Source organism: Wyeomyia smithii, chromosome 3 (genome assembly GCF_029784165.1).
Source record: "Wyeomyia smithii strain HCP4-BCI-WySm-NY-G18 chromosome 3, ASM2978416v1, whole genome shotgun sequence".
In the NCBI taxonomy this organism is placed as follows: Eukaryota; Metazoa; Arthropoda; class Insecta; order Diptera; family Culicidae; genus Wyeomyia; species Wyeomyia smithii.
The window spans coordinates 2,333,149-2,354,249 of record NC_073696.1 but is presented as its reverse complement, the minus strand read 5'-3'; the positions used below and the strand labels follow the sequence as shown (position 1 = coordinate 2,354,249).

General features: G+C 38.7%; 1 protein-coding gene across 8 annotated transcripts in view; it reads right to left on the bottom strand.

Moving 5' to 3' along the window:
• The window catches only part of LOC129732609 (uncharacterized), a 283,879-nt gene that overhangs the window by 100,696 nt on the left and 162,082 nt on the right, over window positions 1-21,101 (bottom strand). For 7 of the 8 annotated variants that reach the window (XM_055693610.1, XM_055693612.1, XM_055693614.1 and 4 more), the window contains one exon: window positions 18,272-18,373. The exons of the other annotated variant lie outside the window; for it this stretch is intronic. In XM_055693610.1, the coding sequence (XP_055549585.1) occupies window positions 18,272-18,373 (102 nt within the window). The remainder of the gene's footprint in view (window positions 1-18,271; window positions 18,374-21,101) is intronic. 8 annotated transcript variants of the gene reach the window in all.

The following is a 21,101-nucleotide window of genomic DNA, read 5'->3' as shown; positions in this document are numbered from 1 at the left end:
TCTTTCACCATGCAGTAACCGTGTGGGCTGCAAGTGATAACACTTTACTTACTAGAGTAGCCGACCTTCTTGTCGGGTTCCAAATGATTCATTGCTTAATTGAAATTAAGATTTTCTTTTATAGATAAACCTAGGTAAACATTTTTATAACTGAGGTGACGAGGGAGAACACATATTCTTTTGCATTGTTTATTGCCGATGGGTTTTTTTCGATCATAAAAAAAACATTATTGCTATGCGCATGGGTCGCGCTATGTGCTGAGTTGGTAGGTAGGTAAATTATAGGACCATACAGAAGGTGTGGTCCGTAGGGAATTCCGTTTGTTGTTGTTTGTCGGATTTAACGTTGTGCTAATGACTGATCGAACTTATTCATACTACACCATCCCCCTCTGGAAGAATAATGTAGTGGAACGGAAATTTGAGCTCTAGAATTGTATATGTCATAGGTAAATTATGCATGCATATTTTTTGACGTGGGACTACGTCTTTCTTCACTATACTAAGGTACATTCTGTGAAAACTGGATTGAACATGTAACGTTTTTGGTTGGCGGAATGGAAGATTTTAGATGCTAATAGCACTCAAACTGGTTCTTCCCCCAATCACCCAAGTTCCCTACACTGAGTGACGCTATAAAAGGACATTCCGTGTTGAGAGGAGCTCATTCCCTGGTCGCCCGTCAAAGCGAACAGTTCGGCTTCCCTTCGATCTGAGTTGGACCCCACCAGTGGTAATCTAATTCAGATATCGTTGTTGGAATACAGCACGAAATTGGACGTGAACGGCACTGGGGTGAGGACCCTTGGGTGCTGCCGATAGTGTAGGTATAGTGTGTCGTATATCAAGCTTGTGTGTCTGAGTAGCGTGTCGGTGCGTGAATAGCGTGTGTGTATGTGTAAGTAACGTGTGTGTATGTGTAACTAATGTGTGTGTGTATGTGTAAGTAACGTGTGTGTATGTGTAAGTAACGTGTGTGTGTGTATTTGTAAGTAACGTGTGTGTATCTGTGTGTGTGGTGACCATAATTTTATGCGTTATTTTCAGCAATGAGCTTGTTTTGCGTTTGTTTGTAACATGGGACTGACCAAAATTCATATTTTTCTAAACAATTTAGCAACAAAAAGCTATTCATTGCAATTTTTTGAGAGCACCGGGTATGTGAAGAAGTTTCTGAGGTTTAAGCAAAAAGTGATGAGAAATTACATGGGACTGTTATGCATTTATGGGCAGTTCATGTGGGTATTGGTATTTGTATGCTGTGGTTCATGACAGGTGTATGTGGTTTTTTGTGAGATGATCATGGATTATTTTGTATGGTATTTGTACGTTTGGTGTGTGTTATATATTATGGCTATGGCAGAATTAAATCTTTACATCCACCATAGTCCCACGGCAAGCCTACGTTTGTGCACTCAATCACATACCTTTTAATTTTTTTTTTTTCATTCAACTACTGATGCTTCATTGCCTCGGCCAACATGTAGCCAATTTGGTAGGTAACTTTTACGACAGAAAGAAATTATTTTTATTATTTCATCGAAAATATACAATTTAATGCAAGAAAAAGTTCTATCCAAATTTGTTTTTAACTTCGATCATCCGTTTGATAACTTCTAGACCCATATTGTTTTGCTTGGCTTGACACTTTCTAAAATGAGGTGGCCCAAAAAATTATCTTTCTTTCTCAAAATTTACGATTTTTCGAATTATGAAAATTGTGAATTATGAAACAATCCTTATTTTTCACATGAACCTCTTCTCTAGAAAATGAGAATCTCTAATCGACTGTATTAGTTCCATCCTATGGTCGGAAATAGTTAAATTTAGTTACATCCTATGGTCGGAAATAGTGAAACGAATTTGTTTGAATTTTGTGTATCTTCTATCTTTTCAACTAAAGCAGTGATTCCCAACCTTTTTGTCTTCGCGCCCCCTTTGCTAAGTACAAAGAGCTCCGTGGCCCTCCAAAAAAAAATCAAATACAAGTTTTGTGAGGCTGTGTTCGTCAGTCATACATCGTCCTGCTGGTATAATTTGTTATATGTCTTCGTCCTAATTTCCAGAAGAGTTGAAAATCCGCTCTCATAGAGGTAGGTATATAAAAAAAATCACCTGTCTAATTTACCAGTTTACCTGTAACAGGTTTAGACCAAACTGATGCGCCATACATGAGTATAGATGTAGTCATGCTGGCATCACACCTATATATTTCAAAGCCCGCCTTGAGGCTATAGTGCATTCACCCGTACTAATTTTCGCCTCCCGCTGCGATTTGCGGTTGTTGACCACAATGACCACCGTCTTGTGGTGCGATAGCTGCAATTTCATGGGTTTTCTATGATTTTCATTGAAAGTTTTCAACTTGAGTCTGTCGTCCGCAAAGCTAACAATCACCTCTTCGGTTTTAGTTCCAACACATCGTCATGCATAGCATTCGGCAGCAACGGGCCCAGAATGGAACCTTGCGGTACTTCTGAGGTGAATGGGATGCATTTGTGACCCTTGTCTGTGTTGTAAACGAGTATACGATTTCGGAAGTAGCTCTCCAGGACCTAATACAGCGACGCTGGTTCACTAAGACTCAAGAGCGCAAAAGCTATAGAGTTTCAACTGGCGCTACCTTCCGTGATTCTCACAAGTCTAATGAGAATAATCCTATCAGGTGCCTTACCCGCTATGTCTAGCAGATAGATTGGTCTATATGCTGATGAGTCACCTGGTAATTTCTAGGCCTTCGGCAGCAAGACCAGACTCCGTCATTTTTAGTTATCCGGGAAGAGGCATTTCTGCATGATCACCCAGAACAACCCTGGGGTTGCCTTTATCGCCGTTTTAATGGCCAGGCTCGCTATTCCGTCTAGTCCCGGTGTCTTGGTCACCTTCACAGAGTTTGCGATATCAAAGGGGTTCTCATTCGCAGCCCTTACCGCCTCCTCAATCTCTGCACGGCATAATGTGGTGGTTCGACAACCGGCGGCCAGGGACTTGATTCGTGACGTGGAAATAGTCCCTCAATGAACCGCGTTCTGATCGCTAGTGATTTTTCGGCCGGTGTCAATCACCCACTACGATCCCATAGACATCGCACTATGGCACTAGGTCATAGTCTATCAAAGCAGGCTCGGCGCGAAAATGCGAATGAGGTAGGTACGATGCTCTTTTCTTTGCATATAGGTACGCTGCAATCTCCGCCTCGCATAAAGGCACACTCTGTGATGGTCTTCTTTCGCATCAGTCCACCAGTATACCGACCGCCTTCCGTTTCTAGGTTGCCTAATCCTAGGCGTAGTATTACAATTAGTTGATTAGCCCTCGAGTGGGGCCACCTTCATGTTCTCATCAAATTGCTTACCCAAATACATATTGACATCAAAGTGCGATGTCTTCCAGTCGCTGATGGTTGGAGTCTTGGTTCTGCCTGTCGCTAGCCACCTTGCGTTGTGGTTTACGCTATAGCGCACCGACTTGTGGATGCTATTAGTGTGACAGTTATCTTCCCTCTAGTTCGTGATCAGTCCCGTGCTGCAGAATCCAAGTTCGCCAAAGCTTTGCTTTTCCCTCTAGCGGATGCTTTTTGGTGGCTACCTGAATTCCTGCTGGGTCCTTACGAAGGTGAATGGCCTCAGTGGTGACAACTACTCCACACTGCTTGTCGAAGGCTTGCACAATGTCGCTCCCTTCGTTTCTAAGTTGGAGAGTCAGCGCGCCCGAACTTGCACACCCTCGTCAAGCTACTTTTGGGCTACCGTTTTATAGGAGAACCTCTTCCCTTTACCTATTTGCGGAGCTCCAGGATCATATCACCGACGTATTTTCCTAACATCCGCATGAAAGTTTCTGACATCGCCTCTCATGGCCTTCAAGGCTTCAGCGTATCAGTCTTCAGAAAAAGCGAGTCTCCCCTACTCTTCGCCTTGTAATTACGCGGCATACTGGGGCATCTTTTACACTTGTCCCATGATTGTCGCATTACCCGTAACTCCACCCTTATCTTTCGTGGATCGAGTTGGGCTTAGTTCCATCAACCGTATCTTAGTGCTTGCGGGAGCCATGTCCCTTGAAGGCTGCCTCGTCCTCTTTGCGGAGCAAACGTCTGCGAATGTTAGCACATCCGTTTACACGCATTTGAAATCGGTAGCGCTGTTATACACTCCCTCTGCTACTTGCACACACTTTGCCGCATCCTCGGCCCTCCCCAAGGTTCCAAAGAACTGCACACTTGCATCGTTGATGCAGATACGTAGCAACAGAAGACTCTGTATTAAGTCTTTCGATATGTTGCTATGTTCGTCCGTGAACTTGAGTATGAGTATCTCTTCAAGTTGGACAGGCAGAGCTTCAACACTTGGGAGTGTATTCATCTGACTATTTACTGTTTCTACCCGCAAGATACCCGTGAGTTGCCAGTAGTCTCAACCGTGAGCGTTGGTGAGACTCCTTGAACAAAGCCTCAGGGTCAGCACGCTTATCCTTATTTTCGCTAGAATGCTTTGTCTTTGTAAAGACGTATTTGGCTTATTACAACTTTTATAATCACAATCCTGCTATCTTGCCTTCCATTTCCTTATATTCTATCTAACCTTCACTTTTCGCTTTCGGGGCCCCTTTTTGCAACTGCTTCCACCACCTTTCGCCTCCATACTGCAACACGATTTCCACCACCTTTGCCGCCCACAACCGCGACCATTGCTGTCCACGCTGGTGAACAATGCAGCGTTGAACTTGCGGTGTGGTTGAATCCGGCCCAATCCTGGACGTTTTTCCCAACGGACGTTTTTCTCGAAACTACGGGTTTTCAAATGCAAACTTCGGGGTTCTGGGGAAGAGCAAAATGCATTCCATCAGCTGTCTGGCGAGGGCTCTCTTTGGTTAAACGGCGTAGGGCAAGCCAAGCCGGCTTACCTGTTGTCCACAAATTTCACTCGTGTTCACTTTTAACTTGCTTTCTTTTTTCACGGTCTGCTTCGATCTATCGACTTTTTAAGAGTGATCAAGACTGGATTCTCGATCGGATCAACAGGTTATTGCCCTACGCCAACGGTCATTGCCCACGCCAAGTAAATAACGATCTCTCTTTCGCCAGATCCTGTTTAATCTTCTCTCTATTGTGGCTCCATTTTGCCCGTCTCCTGGTGGCAGGATACACCAACCTTATGGGTGGGTGGCTGCGTTCATACGTCAATCTATGGGTGGCATGGGCGTCGGGAGGGTAACATTTACATGAACAAAAACTTCCCATTTAAAACAAACAAGATAAAACGAACTAATTAGATACAAAAAAAAATCTCATAACCTTCTAAGCGGAGGGACCAACACTTACACACCCGAGAAACGCTCTTTTTTCCGCTGGTAGCGGTCCTAGGCTTTTCCGCCTTGCTACTGTTCTTTACCGCCGTCATTGTTGTCGTCCTAGGTGTACTCATCATATTGTCAACTTTGCCCTTTTCTGTTCATGTCGCGTTAGGCGTACCCTAGGGCGCCAATCAACGTATGGAGAAAAAGTGACCAGAAAATTTCAAAAAAAAAACCCTACACAAAATGTTCACCTGCTCGAAAAAACACCCTGTGCAAAATTTCAGCTCAATCGGACTTAAAATGGGGTGGCGCAAAGCGATTGAAGTTTGGCTTTTTTGAAAACCGAAAAATCACCCAAGGGGGGGGGGGGGTACGTGAAATTTCGGTTTTCGAATTTTTTTTTGATGCCAAATGACTTAAAAACGCATGAAACGTTGAGAATTGGTGTCATCTGAAAAAAATTTTTTTTTGCAAAAATTTACTCTCTGGGACTCGTTTTTTCAATTGTGGAAGGCGGAGTTCAAAATGTTTAGAATTTTTCTTTTGTAATTGATCACTAGTCTCTCGAAATAGCTTGTATAATGATATACACTATAACTAGCATCGAATACATTATGTTTCATAAGGGTGGTTCATTTATTCGACATAGGGTGGTTCATAATATTGTGTAAAAATGAGTATAAAATGAAAACAAATCACTTTTCACTAAATACCAATGGAAAAATTCCTGAAAATATAATATTTGTTATATCATTGTCGTTAGGGTGGTAATGTTGAATTGGAAAAATTATAAGTAAAATGGCAAAATATTACAAAACATATTTAGAAAATGTATCAAACTACTCTGTGCAAAAAAAATTATCTCAACCAAAATTAAGATTGTGTCTTGTGGAAAATGTTGAATGCTTTCATGTTATTTGCAAAATCACACACGGGAGGTACATGGAATTTTAATATTTGAAAAATGTTTTCGATTGCAAGTGTCTTAAACTTTCAAATGAAACGGTGGAAACTGATGGAATATGTTATATTACTTTGTTTGAAAAATCTACTCTCTAAGACACTTGCACTCGTCTTTCGAATGTTGTACCAGACAATTTATTCGTTTTAATTACCACAATAATGTCCTATGCCAACACTTGATTGAACACACAGTACTCTGGCTTACATAATCGGACAAATGACTGTATCGATGTTATTCAGTGATAATGAGAGTATAGTGATACGCAACACAATTGACTCGTTGTTTCTGGGTTTACGTCGTGCCCATTTGCTGAAACTTTGCATAGACGTTTTTATAGGCAAAAGATGCCATTTTGAGCTATTGGTTTAATTTATTGAAACATAACTCATTTTTGAAAAGCTATTGGAAAATGTTATTTCGGATAGGTATTGATGATTACAAAATTTTTTAGAGCCAACACGGTTCGTTTGTGCGGTATGACATCTTCGGAAAAGTTATTTTTCAAAAAAAATATGCACTCTAAAAACAAGTTACTAATTTAAAAAAAAAACAAAGGAAAGTTATAAATTAATTATCGAAAACAGCCCATTTAAAAAAAAACTGTTTTTTTCTATATAAACTACGAAAGTTTTCCTGAACAACGAAACCGGCCATGGAGAAATCAGAAAAAAAGTTATATTTTTGAAATTTATTTTTTTTCACAGGGTACATTTTTTTTGGAGGAACGAAGTTATTATTTACAACTTTGCCAGATACACTATACCAATCAAATAAACCGTTTCGACTGTAGAAATATTCTTGATTCCTCATAGAGTGCCCTATTAGAAGTTAAAAATAAGTCCACAGTCGAAACGGCATAGTGTCTTCGGCAAAGTTGTAGATAATATTTTGTCCTTCCAAAAAAATTCCCTTAAAAGAAATAAATTGAAAATAAATATTTTTTTTTTCAAAAAATATTTTTTTTTTCAAAAAATGATAACTTATTTTTCTTGATTTCTATATGATCGAACTGGTTTCATTGTTTTGGTAATCTTTCGTAGGTTTTATTAAAAAAAAATCAAGTTTTTAAAAAATTAGCCCTTTTGAATAATTAAATTTAATCTTTCTTCTAACTTTTGAATGAGTAGTTTTTTGAGTGTAATTTTTATTATCTACAACTTTGTCGAAGACGTCACACCAATCAAACGAACTGAAGTGCTTTTTTATTTTATATTCATCTTTCACAATATTATGAACCACCCTATGCCGAATTTATGAACCACCCTATTGAAACATAATGTATTAGATGCTAGTTATAGTGTATATCATTATACAAGCTATTTCGAGAGACTAGTGATCAATTTCGAAAGATAAATTCTAAACATTTTGAACTCCGCCTTCCAAAATTGAAAATACGACTAAGTCCCAGAGAGTAAATTTTTGCAAAAAAAAATTTTCAGTTGACACCTATTCTCGACGTTTCGTGCGTTTTTAAGTTATTTGGCATCAAAAAAAAAATTCGAAAACCAAAATTTCACGTACACTCCCCCCACAGTTATGGAACTCCCACAATTACGGATCACTTTTGTGTTTGTAGTTATTTAACTCAGTTAAACTAACGGTTCAAAGGCATGTAACATTTTTGCAGTAAAATATACCATATTTGCTAGCTTTGAACACGGAAAACATCGTTCTTACTCCTAGATTGATGTGTTTTTTATACGCTTAAAATATTGTCTTCCAGAATCTATCAAAATGTTTGTCGTTTTTCTCAATCAGCGTAAGAAGCACGCTCATTATTCATAAGGTTCATATGTGATATAATCGCTAATTCTCGTGCAAAAAATAACTCATACACAAAGATCAAGGTAAGTTCTTCACGATTCATCAAAATGTTGATGGTTGATAACGATTTTTCTGTAACAACTAGCTATTTTCTAATTGTTCCATAATAGGGACCGAGACAAGATAGTTCTCTATAAATATGGAACACTCCGATTCAAATGTGATTTTCACCACTTAAAACACCCTCTCAACTTCTTTTGAGCTCCAGACGGAAGCTAAACAGTGATCAGCCTTTGAAAAATATTTTTCCCAAAGCAAGAGGGACAGAAAAGCTACGAGAAGCGCGAAACTGTTATGATGTACCGTATACAATGGTTCATTTCTACCTTCGGGAGCGACAGACCTGAACTCTCCATCTAACTGCAACCTCAAAAGCCACATAAAATGTGGCCAGGCCTTGCGGGATCTTTAATGCGATTTGAAATATGTTATTTCTTCAAATTACATAATTTGAATAAGGTTTATTGAATGAATTCGTTGCCAAAAGCTGTTTTTAATATGCTGATCCATAATATGATGCGAATTGTCTCATAATTAAAACCGCTCTCAAAAGTGATCCATAATTGTGTATTTGGTGAGTTATGAAATAAATGTATTTTCTGAGAAATATTCACAAAACATTCAAAAAAATACTCAATGAAGTGAAGGATTACATATTTTTGTGACTGAAAACATTTATAGATTACTTATAAACTATAAAATTGGTCAGAAATGATATTTTGAATTCATACATCTTCTTAAGTGATCCATAATCGTGGGGGGACTGTACCCACCCCCCTTGGGTGATTTTTCGGTTTTCAAAAAAATAAAACTTCAATCGCTTTGCGCCACCCCATTTTAAGTCCGATTGAGCTGAAATTTTGCACAGGGTGTTTTTTCGAGCAGGTGAACACTTTGTATAGGTTTTTTTTTTAAATTCGAGATGACCATTTTGGCTGGCACCCTAGCGTTTCCTCCTTCGCACCAGCCTACACTGTTCCCAGAGCAGCAAAAACGTGATCGAAATTATTTTGACCCAATAAAAAAAAAAACTTTTGAGCCTAACAGAAAGTTGTTCTAATAATTATTCTCCATGTTAAAGAAGTTGAAACAGTAACAAACAAATTTTACATTCCTAATTTTGGAAATCTAGTTTGTTCGGCAAAATTGTAGCACATTCTAAAAAAACAACTTTGTTAAAGACATCATACTTTTATCTACCTTTTTCAATGGACTTTTGTGGAGTTTTCAATAGATCACCCCTAAAAATCAATTGTTTTCAATTTTACTTTTTATGGTGATTTTCTACAATTTTTAAATTTTCTACGATATTGTTTTCTATAACGAAACAAATAACTTTTTGAGTCGCAGTGTCTTCGCAAAGTTGCTTTGATAATAATTCTTTATTTTAGGAAAGCTAAAATTTTTGAGATTGATCTGCCTAAAAATGAAAACGGATTTAGTTTTTCTCTTTTGCACTTTGCTGAGTAAAGTTTTGCTGAGTAAAGCACATTCCGTAAGAAACAACTTTGCTTCTATCTGCCAATTTAAATGATCTGGATTGAATGATGTTTTACTTATACTTTAATATAGAAATGTTAATGCATTGTTTTAACAAAAATCGTAAATAACCAAAGAAATATGAGAGATAAAAATAAACTATCTATGATGGAATTGTTTAATTCGTCGTTGCAAACATCATTTTAGAACATTGAAAAAGTGTAGAAAACTACTACTTAAAACACAGTGTCGGTGGATGACCAAAAAATAAGTGCCGTACAACGTTCTTGTGAGAGCATCGCAACAAAGTTGCGTCGAACAGCAGACCATGGCCCTTACTCAAACATTCACTGATATTTTTTTGAAGAAAATACATTATGTTATTAATAAAAAATACTGAAATCGATGAAATAAATTTTTTTTTTATATGCGATTGAAAAAATTCTCATTTTTTATTGTTAACACCCGTTAAGGTTTAATTTTAAACTCTTTTTTTTTTCTTGATAACTAGTTCTACAATTTTTCTACAATTATATTCACCTAACTGCGGAAGCAATTACGTTTTTTTAATGAAATTAAAATTGAAATACATGCAATAGTGTTGATATGTCACCGTTTGGGGCAGAACACACAATATAAATTCTGAATAAATATTAGTAAATAATTATTTAATCACAAAACATCTCCACCTATTAAAAAAGTCCATTTGAATCGCCAGATGGTTTCTTTGAAAAAGTTGTTTCTATTAAAATGTGCTACAATTTTGCCGAACAAAGAAAATTTTTATATGCAAGAATGAAGAGTAATCGCCGCATCTATTTTATTTTTTCTTGTGATCGATAGTTTCCGCCGAAAACTGTCGTTCACAAGAAGCAATCAAGAATGAAGAAAGTAAACTTCGATTCTTATTGTTTAGTACATTGAAATCATTTGTTTGGGTCAAAATAATTTCTATCACGTTTTTGCAGCTTTAGAAACAGTGTGTGCGACCTTTCCTGAGTCTAATAGTCTCGGTGGAGACCGTGCGATGCCGCTTCTGGCGAATGGGTTATTTAACTAACCCATTGATCTCTATCGTTAATGCCTTGCCGCCTTCCTAAAATTTCATTTCTCAGCCGTTATCTTTCTTTATAGTGGAACAGTCGCCCATGCGGCTCCATGGTGGTCTATGTCGAAGCAGTGAGGTAATAGCTAGGGTAGGTCACCATAGCACTACATATTAGAAGACAATTCTAAATCGTGCACTTCGAGAAGGAACTAAGTTTCAGTGAAATGAAAAGTCGTCTTTGTCGAAAGCCTCGTACATTTTGGTGTTACACAGTCAGGAGATTTTTGAAGTAGAATACTTCTCTCAGGAAGTTCGGCTACATAGGGATGTGAAATGAAAATCTAAAACCGAAAAAAGTGAAAAATATGTCCAATTTCATATGCTAATAAATCGGTTAGTATTCGATGGATTTCCTTCGTTCTTGCAGCAATAGATTGGGAAATCTTCTAAGATTCTTCCCAAAAGAAGATAATTGTAATTTTATTATTCACACTATTGTACTATTGAAAATAGTCAAGCCTTGTCAAAACGAAAAATTCGACCTCTGATTGGTCGTTATATGCTTGCTTCCCAAGCACGGTCGACAGGATCATATACCTTGCAATTGAAAACATGCTATCTGGCCTATATAAGAGCCTGTTTCAGCCGGAGCCGCTCATAATAGTTCTAGACAGCGACAACAGCAGTCGTCCTTCCTTAGCAGCAGCACTAGCCCTGTGGTTGGTCACCACGTCTCAGGAGCAGCGCGGTTTTTCTCAGCGTGTGTCGCCAGACAGCCATTTTTCCCCCGTGTTGGAACAACATGAAGATTGCCATCAGGAAATCCAATTTTGGAAATCAAAATGCCTTTTTCAAGGCAAATAAACAAGTCATTGAAAGTTAATAATTTTTGTCAACGCAAGCAAGCATTCTGTGTTGCATCCTAGCAATTCAAATTTGTCGCACCCGTCTAATTTACTGAATGTGAAATAGCTTCCACAGTGCATGTTGTCCGTGTATCTTAATTCCACCAATGTTAGGGCAGCTCAAAGGTTGTAATTAGCAACCGATTTTGAACCGCAACATGCTTTTTTCAAGGCAAATAAAAAAATAATTGAAGGTTAATAATTTTCTGGCATCAACACAAGCAGACATTCTGTGCGGGATGCAATCAAATTCTGTTGTAGTTGTCTAATTTTTACTTTATTTAGTAGACTCCCCACTGTAAGGGCAGCGCAAAGGCTGCGATCAGCATAACCGACATTGAATAATAAAATGCCCTGTTAGAACGCATTCACAAAAGCAGTTAGTTCGACTTCGATGCAGAGCTAATATGAAGTCGATTCAATCAATCAGCATAAACAGAATTTCGTCGTCTCCCAGCTGCCAAGTTGCAACATGATGCAACACGCAACAGCGAGCAAACGAAATCGCTTGATGTTACAAACCGCAATAAGATACGGGTTAAAACCGTTGCGTGTGTGAGAGCACCATTGGTGTTTATTCGCTGGATACACTATCTACTGAACGCAATAATCTGCTTACATGCGACATGGGGACGGGAACATTTTCTTCAACCAAGCTGCACAAAACATGTTATTTTGTTGCTTCAATGAGAGTGCTATCGGTCCGGCTCGACAAGAAATCATTTTTGTGCATCCGTGCTACGAAACTTTAGAAACTGAAAAAAAAAGTGGAGCTTATCAAATGATCGCTTTGAACCAGAATGAAGTCACACATATTTTTCAAGTTATATCATTCCACCACGTACGTAAAATAATTCATTCCTATTTTCATCCCTATATAAGAGCCTGTTTTAGTCGAAGCCGCTCATAATAGTTCTGAACAGCGACGACAGCAGTCCTCCCTTAGCAGCAGCGGGAGCGAGCAGTGGGTACCATCGATAGCGGATAGCGGCCACAACTGTGGCATGGCTGCGAATAAGCGTAGCAGTTTCAGCGGATCTCACCATCGATAGCAGCAGGGCCAGCAGATGCAGGTACAATGGATACCAATGGCGGCCACAACTTTGGCATGGCTACGGATAGCGTTGCAGGTGCTCAGCAGCTGGGCCAGCGTATAGCGGCCACAACTGTGGCATGGCTATGCATAGCGTAGCTGTTGCAGCGGGTAGATCAGCATCGATAGTAGCAGGGTCAGCTGATGCAACGACACTCCCTTCACTAAAATGCTGTTTCAGTGTGGTAGCGGGAAGCATCAGCAGCAGGCTTGCATGCAGTGAATACCCCAGCAACTTCCTCTAAGGCCTCTGCCATAGTAGACGCGAAAAGCGGCGCGAACCGATTCGCTCGGCCGTAGGTTGATGTACAGCTCTACTGATGGCTGTACATTAACCTACAGCTGAGCGAATCGGTTCGCGTCGCTTTTCGCGTCTATAATGGCAGAGGCCTAATGGGAAAGTTGTATCAGTTTGTTCAGAAGAATATTATTGTCGGTAATATTACAGAGATGCGATTGCGTAAATCCGATTTTGAATTGAACAATTGTTCTTTTGAGAACAAATAACACACTTATTTGAAGAGTTAATAGCTTTTGGTACCAATAGCAGTATAGTGACAGCCTCAGCGGTAGATGCAGATACAGCCGGTACTTTCCTGAGGCCGATGTGAAGGTAAATGGGAGCAGCACGGCGAAACAGTTCGGGTTATGCTTAGACGCGCGTCATTTTTTGTTGTTGATATTCCCCACATGAAACGACGCGCTTTCGTATAATAGCGGTGGTATTAGCGGTAGATGCATTTGCCAACACTTACTCCAGTAAAGCCGTGTCTAGTTTTCAATGTGAAAACACCTTTCTCATTGTGTTGACCGTGCGCCTTAATCCTCACTATCAATGATAAATTGAACAATTGTCCTTATAAGGACAACAAATGAATTAATGAAGATTTAATTTTGAATTAGAATACTTCTCTCAGGAAGTTCGGCTACATAGGGATGTAAAATGAAAATCTAAAACTGAAAAAAGTAAGAAAAATTTCAAATGCTAATAAATCGGTTAGTATTCGATGGATTTCCTTCGTTTTTGCAGCAATCGATTAGAAAATCTTCTAAGATTCCTACCAAATGCATGAATTTGCAATTGTATCATTCGAACTATATATATATATATATATATATATATATCTTATATATGTACATCAAGACCGAAGCCAGTCGTGACTGCAAGCGCGACACAACAACGGAATGTGCACCGTAAAGTAAATTTTTTTCGAACTCATTTCTATTTTTCTATTTTTACAGCGACATTTACCCGTCTAAATTCAAGCTCATTAAATGCAGACAGTGTGTGAAGCTGGGAAAGTGAAAAATAAGCGAACTGCGAACTGAGATTGTGGGTTCAAGTCCCGTTTGGATGCGATATTTTTTTCCAAGTCTATATCATGTTTTCAGTTCGTTTAGTTTTCGCTTTCCCAGCCACATACAGTGTCTGCCTCTAATGAACTTGTTGACGGGTGAAAAGTCGTTGTAAAAAAAGGAATTAGTTCGAAAAAATACTCACAAAACTCTTTCGAAGACCATGCAGTTCACGTTTGATTTTTTAAATTTATACAAAAATATACTATCGCATCGGCATGTTGCCTGCTCGACTGACGGCTTCTGTAGCTAAGTCTGTCAAATTAACTTTTGATGGATACTAGGGTGGGGAAAAATGATCGATTTTCCAGAACCAAGTTTTTTTGGTTCCTTTTGGGGTCCCATACAACCTAAAACTTACTTGGAGTCGATTGGTTTTGTCTCAATTCATATGGAAACACCTACTTTTTTGCATTTACCTTTCTAGAGAGCTCAATAATGCTTTAATAATGCACTACATTATGTTAAAGTATAGTAATTTAGATGCCTATCAACTTTGCAAAAAACACTGAAGAGCTAGAATGTCCCTAAGAAGAGCCATAGCTGTTCAAAGTTGAGTATGTCGATTTAAATGCAAAAATTCTTGTTTTCTACCAACATTACTAATGCACCAGCGTCAGTTGAATTCCCATCAGAAGTTAGCTGTCGTAACAAGTTTATACACTCACCTGGACCAAGCAAACAAATTTAGGTCAATATTCTAGGCGTAAATAGAATCTACAACGTGTTTCAGAGGTAACTTCTGATGGAAATCTGACTGACGCCGGTACACTGACAGTGTTGGCAGAAAAAATGATTTGCAACATAAGTTTCGACATACTCAACTTTGAACAGCTCTAGTATTTTTTTTGGCACACCCTAGCTCTTTAGAGTCTTCGGCCAAGTTGTTGGACATCAAAAAACCTACCATCTGAAAATGAAACCTATGGTTTGGGCCATTTTTTGCTCTTTAGAATGGAAAATGCAAAAAAGTTTGTTTTTCCATACAAATCTCCATATCAATTTGAAATGCAATGCGCCAAGCGGAGACACAACCAATCGACTTCCGATAAATTTAGGATTGTTTGGGGTCCCAAATATAACAAAAAAAACTTGGTTCTGGCTTTCCGCTATCAAGTTTCGTTTTTTCCATATAACGATTCCCCACCCTAATAGGTATACAGCTCACTTTAAATGAGACAAACGCAAACGATCAAATGTCGGCTTTTTTATAAGCTTGCGTACTAAATACTTGGTGAGCCTTTGGCACACATTCTTTGATAAGTGCAGTAGTTTCATCTTCAGTGATTTGCGCGAAAGATAAGCAGCAACGGCAGCGTCGGAAGTTTCACACACAGCTAAGATTAGTTCAATAGTCTATTGACAAAATCTAAATTCCATTGACAAAAGCTAAATTCGCATGAATCCAACCAATACATTGAATGTGCGCCAGACAGTCACACAAATGGTATTTAATCATATAGAGGTCCTTTTTTGGTTCACAGCATTTGGCTATGAAATTATTTGACAGGAAACCGTCATGTGATTTACAAATTTCTTCCAGCTACATATTATTAAGAAACTCAACAATAGAGCTAACTGCTCAATTGTTGCGGTTTTCCAATCTCTGCTGAAGAGTCGTGGTATTGCTCCCTTGTTTTTGAAAACGTTTTTGTTAAAAGTTAACTTGGACAGTGAAACATAAAAGAACTGCCTTAATGCACTGCAGACGTATTTTTTTGCCGAGATCGGACATAAGTTCTATCAACCATAGCAACTCTTGACAATTTTCACGATTGCTTACGAACACAGGGGAGCTGCGTAGCCGCAAGGTTACAGAGTCCGCTTTGTCAAGCGGATGGTCGTGGCCATCTGATGTCAAAAAAAGGACTTAAGCATGGGTTTATTCTCAGGCTCCCCACCAGTTACCCTTCTTTTACGCTGAAATCTACAAATACCTTTGCGTGACTTCCTCCTAACAAAAAAAAAGTCCCTCTTATCAATAAAACTGGCCAGAAGGACGCACGACGAAACTTCTCCAGGGAATTATAATTGGTGATATTTGTCAAGAGGAACGAGTATCGGTATAGTAGAACAGTAAGCGTGTAAGGAAGAGTAGCACATTACACACAAGCACTGATGAACAATAATGGCAAGCATGCCACTTCTCAATAGAGGTATTGCTATTAATAGAAGTGCGGGATACAGTAAACACCCGGGCATATCTCACAATAGATCTACGATTCTGGTCGCAGTGAGGAAGCCCATACAGGAAAAAAAAACACACTATGAAGCGACTCCTCCTCTCAAAGGAAAACAAAAATTCAGAAATAGAGTTTTTGTCTGCTACATGCTATATCTCAACACCCGCCTGCCCATAAAGTTTTTCAACGTTTACGTCCAGTTCTAATTGTAGGCGGTTTGTTTCGATTAGGTAGCGAAGATTTCACTTCTGTCAATTCAGCACATGTTATTTAACAAACACGATGACCCAAATTTGATACAGCAATGGAAATATCCGGTCTCTAACGGACGGTGAAATCTTCAGCAGAAATACGGTATTTCGCAGTCTCATATCTCAATTGCATCTCTATCTGCATCTATATCTCTCGTTCTATTGCACAAACAGCTTATGGCTCACTGTGACCAAGTGTTCTGTGTCATTTTATCATTATTCCTGCATTTCAAAAACGTCGTTGACATTTCAATACAAGAATTGCCTGCAATCTTCGATGCAAGTTACTTTTATAAAGGTGCTTTCTAATCACCGATACCTGAGAGGATTCAAATGACAATTATTTGTGGCTGTTTTTCAACAGTCCATGCTTGTTTCTGCACTTCTACCACCCGAATGATGATGATTCGATTTGTTTCAGTTAACAATTCGATTGTCTTTTTGCCCACTGATCTATACAAAACTGCATAAATTTCTAATGTCACTGTGAATATTCCTCACAGCACCTAATAATAGATCCAAGAAAATATCCACTCGAGTTCCGTTCTAATATCATATTTCTGTTACGATACTGGAGCAGCAAACCAAACAAACGAAGAAAACCATTGTCAGTCAGTGGCTGAGGGGTTGATAGCAAGTCTTAAGTTAGCTGCATGCCTCCCAACATGGCACACAGTCTATGGATCTCTGTGTCTGCCTGCCCACCGAGCTTCGAAACACTTGACGACTATGATGTTGATGATCATGATAATGGCAACTGTGCGTGTGTGTGTGTGTGTTTTTTTTCCCTTTGGTCTTCTAAGCCTGGGGATTACTTTTCAGCATGATAGAACCAAGCACCCAATCACGAGTGTAGTGATGGAAAACCATTTTGACCACAGCATGAACGGAGACAGAAGCAGTTTCGGTTTACTGCTCGATTTCACGGGAAATTGTTCCCTGAAGCTTCACGTGCAGGATTTAATATCAAATTTCCGCTGAGGCTCAGGGGATTTTCTTCCCTAGCTAATAGAAACTTGAAGCAAATTAGCCGAAAATCAATTAGGCGGCTTCTAGTGGTGCGGTGCCTTACAATTGAATTTATTGACAAGATTGCGGTTCGGTATTACGTTCCCGTTTCTAAGCCTTCACGATGCCGGAAGATACTTTCTAAACAAATGCTTATGCAATAGAGGCCACGTTCGTGAGAAAGTCCCCAGACGGAGTGAACGACAGCACATGAATAACAATGGCTTAGAGGAATTAGTTTGCGTATCATGGCAGGAAATATTGCCTTTTGCTAGGAACTTTTTGCGGGTCTGGCCACAACAGAGCTAACATCGCTGTGATAATGATTTATTCATTTTTGCAGTTTGTCTGAACATTTCCGCATATCGACTAGAAGAAACTGACCTCAGGCTAGCAAATGCTGTGCAACCTAAATCGAGCGGTTTGAATATTCAAATCGACTTCGGGTTCGAGTTTTGAAATGTATGCCAACTAGTTGCAAAGAAAAAAGTACATAAAAACTTTGCTAACTCCCACCTTTCCATGATCCTGAAGACGCAAGTACAAAAGAACGGCATGAAAATGTTCAGCATGCCAATAATGCTTCTTCTCAGTTTCTCCTCACATAGTTAAGCTTTTTTTCTTCATTGAATCTGGAGCTTGTTTTTCCATTTTTCCTATCGTCACACCCCTGGGACACGGTGGCGTGTCACTAGCACAGATATGCCAACCCAGGGCCGAGCAGTCTGACACTGAATTTCCGATAAAAGAAGTTGGTAGAGGAAAATGAAACTACAAAAGCACAACATCTTAACACTACTGCCCATCAGGTTGGCGGTGAAAACAACATCAACAACAACAGAAACATTTAATAGGAACAAACCTTGGTGGTCCGCCTGCCATGCCGTCGATAAGGCCAATGTTGGGTGGTGGTGGTGGCGTCGGAGCCGGCGGCAGCTCCGTGTGTGCTAGACAACGATACAGTCTACCCAAACAGACGAGGAAGAAAAAAAACCGCCAGTGTCAGCCAGCCATCCAGCCATCAATAGCAGAGATGCACGCAAGTATGTACGATATTGTAGTTATTTCGATTTTGTTTTTTGTTTTTTTGTTTGGTCCAACAGCATCAGCGTGCAAAAAGCAGAAGCACGATTTTTTTTTGTTCGGCAGTAAGCAGTGGGAAAAAAGAAAAGAAAAAGATCCGTTTTGGTATTTGCGACGGAATTTGATTGCAGTTTATCGGAACAATTTCGCAACACTACACTGGTTATCATCCAGAGCCGGCGAGGAACGTGAAACGGGTGGGGCAAAATGCAAGGAGTGGGTGTTACGGCTATTAATTTGTTACATCATGCAGCAGAAACGAATAAACGACAACTACTTGGCGTCTACAAGGGGACAGGGGACAATTAATGGGGGAAACGTTCATTGAATTGGATTGCGATAATGGAAAGCATTGAAAGCTATTTGTAGTTACAAACAATTTATTGGAATAGAAACTTCGTAACATCAATTCTTTTATGTCGAGCATTAAATACAGGGTATTAAGTAAGTTGGGATTATATATCGGCAAGCGGATAGAATACAGCACTATTTTCAATGGAGACGCATAATGATTCAGTTCGATGGTTTGGGAGTTACTTTATTCCAATATTTTTCGAACCAAGAGAACAACTTGAGCAGTGAGTTCATAACAATTTTGGCATATTTGACACTTGAGACATATTTGATTTTTTTGATACTTTGGTCACTTGTGATAATTCGGACATTTTCAAAAGCTCTTTGAAACTTTGTCAGCACAAGACTGAGGCTCATGAAAGCTTTGCTTGTCAATAACGCATTTTCGTGTCTCGTTTTAGAAAAAAATACTACAATGTATACAGCCCTAGGGTTGTTTGAAAAAGTGACGTGGGACTACACACTGTAATTAGAAGGATTTTTAGTCACAAAAGTTACAGAATCTGCAGACAGTAACAATTCGTTTGTTCTGTGATTTAATTTTTTTTTATACGCAGCCTCTCCATAAACTTTCTTTTTAGAAATATATTGAACAACACTCGAAAGAACTTCGATTACACTTAACGATATTGTGTAGTGTTTTTTTGTGCGAACAACATTTATTTAACAAGGCACAAGCGTGTCGTTGTGATTGTAGAAGCACAAAGAATTTAGAATTAACTCTATTTCCTCATAAACCAAATGGAACAATACCTACGTTGTCATAATACATGATTTTGTCTTATTTAACTCTGATCAAATTAAATTTATTTTATTAATCTTATTACGGAAATAATTTCGAAGCCGTTACATAGGTTCACTCATAGGAAAACATAAGAAGATATGTTGAATAAAATTATCGACAAATTCCAGCGAAAAATCATAACAATCAACAATTACAAGAAAGTTAAAAGTCGAAATGATTATTTTCTGTTTTTTGTTTGACAAGTTTTTTTCATTTGCCAACAATTACATTCACTGTATTACGAAGACAGCTAACATACGTAAGAGTATTATAAGTAAAGTTGAAAACAAAAATATATCATCTAACAATGTTGAAATGTGAAAGAAGATTCTGATCTGTTCAATTTGTGAATCGACAAAATATTCAGAAGCACTGGCTGGCTCTTAAGCTTCTATAAATTTGTATTTTCGGAAATCTACTCTTTCGATCACGATCACCTGTTGAATATCGAAGATAAAATACAAAAAAAAATCTTATGACCGTTGCGAAAATGCTCAATTCTTGTTGAGTAGTTAATGTTTTTTAAAGGTTACCGTATTCATGAAATAAACTTTCAATTACTATCAATGCAGCAGCATTGCAGTTTTTCCTTGGTTTCACGGAAATAGAAGTCGTGTACCACTGCAATGCTAGACGACGAGAGACCAGAGGCGCTCTGCTCCACATAATATGTATGTTATACTGTACGGTATTGTTGCTTTTACCAGTATGTTTTCTTTCAAGACATCAGTTTTTATTATGCTTTGGCAGCAGGTTTGGAAATTGTTCAAGTAAAAGGCTTGTTTCAAAACTTTTCGAAAGATCTTTACCTTCGAGACTTCAAATTAATCTAAGTTAATGGAAGCAAACTTAAGTTGACCTATTGGGACGGGGAAACTCTGTCCATTTTTTTTTTTTGATATTGATACTGAGAATATCACTGGGAATAGTTGGTGTCCATTCACATCGTCTGTGCTAGGAATGCCCGCGTGTGATTGGTTCATCGTTCGCGTAAATTTTCTTGTAACTTTTTATCATTTTTCACCGTTGAGCAGTGAAATAATAATGATGACTAGCGTATTATAAAACTGTTACACATTTTATCTTTCGAACAATATATTGGTTATTGTTATCCATCATGTGGTTGTGCTGTTATTATCGTTTGAAATCTGACGTAACATTTGCCAGTTTCGTTTCCTATTTTACAGAATGCATCCCAGTATAGAAAACAAAGACGTTGTCCCACGTCAAAATACCATATCAGGTTTTAACACCAACCCGACTGAGAGACAGGCAGCACCCTCGCAGAATTCCATGAAACTTTGTGGGTGCGTAGGCCTCATCCCCCTGTTGAGGGTAGTGAGATCTACACACTCACAAAGTTTCTTTGAATTCTTAGAGCATGCTACCAGGGACTTCGCTTTTGCGAAGAATGATTGTCTGACAACCGGGGAAACCTTAAAAAGGATTTTTTTACGACCTTAACTTGTAT